At 41.3% G+C, this 5,000-nt stretch overlaps 1 protein-coding gene across 1 annotated transcript in view; it reads left to right on the forward strand.

The window, feature by feature from the left end:
- Nucleotides 1-5,000, forward strand: part of LOC122251802 (dipeptidase 1) — a 111,581-nt gene that overhangs the window by 105,288 nt on the left and 1,293 nt on the right. The window contains exon 9 of the mRNA XM_086547805.1: nucleotides 4,478-4,553. Within this exon, the coding sequence (XP_086403931.1) occupies nucleotides 4,478-4,553 (76 nt within the window). The remainder of the gene's footprint in view (nucleotides 1-4,477; nucleotides 4,554-5,000) is intronic.

A 5,000-nucleotide genomic window follows, 5' to 3' on the forward strand; every position in this document is an offset into this window, starting at 1 on the left:
ATATTCCTTCTCCATTTTGTTGTTTGTTGTTTATTGCCTAATCATTCAATTGGTTGTTGTTGTTGTTGTTTTGTTTGTTTGGTGATTTGTATCGCCTTTCGTGATGTTTATGACGTTGTCTTGATTTTTATCATCGTTGTTATCTTCATTAATATTGTGACTATTATTTTTGTTGTTCTTATTGTTGTTACTGTTTTCGTTATCATCGTCATGATTGAAATAATCATAATCATGACGAAAATAGCAACAGCAATATAGATATTTTCAGTTATGATAATAGAAATTGCAATTGCAAGAAAGAAGATAATCAGGATAACAGCGATAATGACATCGATATCAATCCTAATACAACGATCACAAGAATAATGATAAAGATGATATTAATAATAATGATAATGGCGACGACTGTGATACACAATTTGATATATTCAACCGAATCCATTCCTCTAAGCGTCTTCTCCTTGATGTCAGAAATTATCTTAAATTTCCACAACAATTACAGTTTTGAACACCTATTCCTCGCATCGTAACCTAATTCACTCATAACATAACAGTACACTTGAAATTACATCCCGCAACGTCACCGGAAGAAATAATATACGATTGCTATTTGATAATCGAGATAAGAATGGGACGGGGACAATATTTAACACATACACACTTCATGTCTTAATCAGATTTAATCACAAACTTTAAAAAAAAAAGGAAAGAAACTCGAAATTACACCCCGTAACGTCACTGAAATATACCCACACTGCAAGGGAAAGACTCAGAAAAAAAAACACTTGAAAAACGAGATGCGAAGAGCCAGGGACTGCGAGTTCATGTTGCCTCTCGTGCGTTTTATAGACTGCGCTAGTTGGTGAAAAATGGCCCGTTTTGCAGAGATGGAAAAATCTCAACCTTTGCTCTTAAACTGACTAAAGATGAAAACTGAAGAGAGTTAACGAGCTCTCATCGAATTTTCTGGAATAGTTTATGATTTTTTTTCCGACCCCCCTCCACCCCACCTCTCTCTTTCTTTCTCTTTTTCTATCACTCATTCGGTTCTTTTTTTTGTCCGTCTTAATTAGATTCTTCTAGCTTTCCTCTTTTCTGTTTCTACCTTTTTTTGTATATATCGAATGAGCTCATATTTCACACACGGTCATACATATTTTTGTGTGTATGTATATATACAGTATGTGTGTATGTGTGTGTGTGTGTGTGAGTGTGTGGATCATACTAGTATCGCTACATCGATTCTGTGTAATGCCAAATCTATTTTGCATACATTAACCCCTAGAGACACGGTCACATGTCAGCTGTGCTAACGAGCCACGCCTCCCTCCTTTGTTTCCGAGTGGAGGCCCGCCTCATCTCGACTTCCTCACGACGGGTTCCTTCGATTGGGCCAAAGCGTGACTTTGTTGGTCCTCCCACAGCCCTTCTTCATCAAGGATAATCTCTAACACAGACAACCTGATGGGCGGGATTGTCCTCAGGGAGTAGAGCCAAGTGTCCATATAGCCTGAGGTGATGGTCCTAGATTATGCAAATAACAGTTCCTATGATAGACTTACAATGTGGACGTTGGTAGGACACACGGTTCTGCCAACTGTGCCCCACGATCCATTGCAAGGACCTGTTGTAAGACGAGACACCAACACGAAGGATGGAATCCAGGTTTTGCTTAACAAAATCAGCAGCAACATCGGGATCCTGAAAATGGAGAGTTTGGTCCTGCTATACAGGCGCCAGGCATCTCAAGATGAACTGCATTATTAAAGTGCAATAGGCTTTGGGTGACTACGATGTCTTTGCCACAAGTACATATCAATTGGACAAGTTCAAGCACGCACCGAAAGTTCTGGGTCTTGGTTTTGGCAAAGAAAGTTCTAGACCCACGGGCTTTGCCTTACTGCTACATGCCTCAAAAGCCACGGTTTGGGTCTCCAGACACTGAGATGAGATAGCGACGTCATCTGCAGTCTCTTCAGTGTTGTCCCACACTGATTTTGGGTGGCAGCTGTGCTCGGTGTCCAAGCCATGAGGAGGAGGGCGTCTCTCCTGGATTACTCTGGTCTCTAGTAATTGACTTCTGATGACCATCTAGCTTGGCATGCTGAGTAGAATAATGCTCCGACCATTGCTCAAGTCCCAGCAATCGCAATTGCCCTTCCAGAGATGAGTGGTCGCACTCTTCAGCAGGTCCAGATGGCAGCCTAGGCAGCATGTAAGCCACAATCCATGGTTCACCACCAAACCTCAGCAGTGCAGTGGAGAAGCTGTAAATATCTTCAGTCAATGACGCCATAACACCACCCGCGTCCATGCCAACCATTGGAAGCTCAACCCAGAGAAATTGCATCAAATACTTAGCTCAATGCTACCGTACTCAGTTCATATCAAAGAGGATCTGGTAATCTGCTGAGTTTACTGATTATATACTCATCAACTGGAACTACCTCTACAACCGAAGACACGTTTGCTTAGATCTCGCTACAACCTATAAGTCCTAGAGGCGGTGTCTATGGCTGCAGCACATCCAGTAAAAGGTGTAACCATCCTCACTAATTGCACCACTGCCAAGTCTTCTCATCAAGAGAGGAGCCACCATATCCCTCAGCTGGCTCAGTTCCTTGGCACTCGATCACCCCCCCCCCCAAAAAAAAAAAAAAAAAAAAAAAAAAAACCACACTTCCTTAAGCACCGAGTGGGTTTGGAACTTATGAAGCGGCGAATAGTTACAGCTTTTGTTATTGTGAAAGGAAGAGAACTACTAACGCTTCTGCTGGCAATGCCTTGTAACTCTGCTTTATTACAGTCAATATTAAAAAAAACACCTCCAAATGACTAACTTTGAATAATGAATTATCTCTTTATCTGGATTCCTACTTATCTATTATGTCTCTCTCTCCCCTCTCCTATTCTCTCTCTCTCTCTCTCTCTCTCTCTCTCTCTCTCTCTCTCTCTCTCTCTCTCTCTCTCTCTCTCTCTCTCTCTCTCTCTCTCTCTCTCTCTCTCTCTCTCTCTCTCTCTCTCTTTCTCTCTCTCTCTCTCTCTCTCTCTCTCTCTCTCTCTCTCTCTCTCTCTCTCTCTGTCTGTCTGTCTCTCTCTCATTCTCTCTCATTCTCTCTCATTCTCTCTCATTCTCTCTCAGTTTCTCTCATTCTCTCTCACTCTTACTCATTCCCTCTTTCTCTCTCTCTCTCTCTCTCTCTCTCTCTCTCTCTCTCTCTCTCTCTCTCTCTCTCTCTCTCTCTCTCTCTCTCTCTCTCTCTCTCTCTCTCTCTCTCTCTCTCTCTCTCTCTCTCTCTCTCTCATTCTCTCTCATTCTCTCTCTTTCTCTCATTCTCTCTCTCTCTCACTCTCTCTCTCTCTCTCTCTCTCTCTCTCTCTCTCTCTCTCTCTCTCTCTCTCTCTCTCTCTCTCTCTCTCTCTCTCTCTCTCTCTCTCTCTCTCTCTCTCTCTCTCTATATATATATATATATATATATATATATATATAAATATATATATATATATATATATATATATATGTATATATATATATATATATATATATATATATATATATATATATATATATATATATATATATATATATATATATATATACATGTATATATATAAACCTCTATCTCCCTGCCTATCTCTCCCTACCCCTCCTTCGCCCTCTTCCTCCCTCGCAACCTCGCAATCTCTCAGCGCGATCCCTTGCATCAAGGGGAATCATCTTCCAGTCTAGGAACATTATATATCAACGTTGTAATTACAGTGTCAAGATATCCTTTTCACCATTGATAAAGGTCTTTGTTTAATCCTCCCAAGGCCCTCCCTTTCTCCTCTTCCTCCTCCTCATCATCATCATCCTCTTCCTCCTCCTCCTCCTCCTCCTCCTCCTCCTCCTCCTCCTCCTCCTCCTCCTCCTCCTCCTCTCCCCCCACCCCTCCACCCTCTCTTCATTTCAACCGCCTCAGGCAATGTTGACATTTCTTTTCCTTTTATGTGTTTCTCTGTGTGTGTGTGTGTCTGTCTGTGAGTGTCTGCGATGGAGTCTGTGGTTTAGAGTGAAGTCCTTTTACGAGTGTGTAGGGAAGTTAGTGGTGTGTCTTTGTCTTTGTTTCTTAATTTACGGTTGTCAACGAAATACTTAAGAGAGCCTTCGTTAAATTTTGTTGTCCCTTGATTTTATTTTTTACTGAGAAGGGGATTTTCTCAGTCTTTAACGGACCTTTTTGACATAATAGATTGACGTGTATGTTATATGTTGTCTGTAGTAGCGTGAAGCAGTTCCAATACTTGATAGAAGCCAATTTTACATAATCCTGCTAAGAAATTAGTGTGACTCTAAAGGTATTTTCTTGATGAAAAAGAATAGAGGCTGTAATAATAATCTCCTTTTCGCTACTAAACCTTGAAAAAAAATGATTTTTAAAAATTAAGTCTCCCCTTCCGTGCAAGAAACCCTCCCTGAAATGCCAACTTTCCTCAGCTCACATCAACCACGTGAGGACCATGGCCGGAGTGGACCACGTGGGCCTCGGCGCCGGCTACGACGGAGTCAATAAGTGAGTCTGCGCATGTCTGAATGAGTCCATATTTGGTCTGAGTTTGTACGAAGTCTGGGTGCATTAGATATAGAAGTTCAAGTGAGTATTCAGGAAAGATTAATGCTTGGTTTAAGCGAATCAGGATGTATGATTTGCAACCAGGCAGTCAGTAATTATTCCCATGGAATCGGAACTTCGTCAGAGTTAGTGTACACTATGAATTATCAGCTAATATGCAGCGTAAACGTAGGTTTTAGTATAAAGGGTACTTGCTTGAATACTTAAACACTCTCCCCTCTTAATCGTCTGTGTATATATAATGTATCCTTTCAAGAACACACACCACAGGCTCACCTCACATATTCTAGTAATTCCTGTTACTCAGAATAACCAAACAGACCATCACTTCCTATCTCGAGACTTGACTCAGCCTCTTATCCAAGGAAACACTATAGCCCTGTATCC

Source organism: Penaeus japonicus, unplaced genomic scaffold (assembly GCF_977035675.1).
Source record: "Penaeus japonicus unplaced genomic scaffold, GWHDUDI00000001_assembly GWHDUDI00000020, whole genome shotgun sequence".
NCBI classification, from domain to species: domain Eukaryota; kingdom Metazoa; phylum Arthropoda; class Malacostraca; order Decapoda; family Penaeidae; genus Penaeus; species Penaeus japonicus.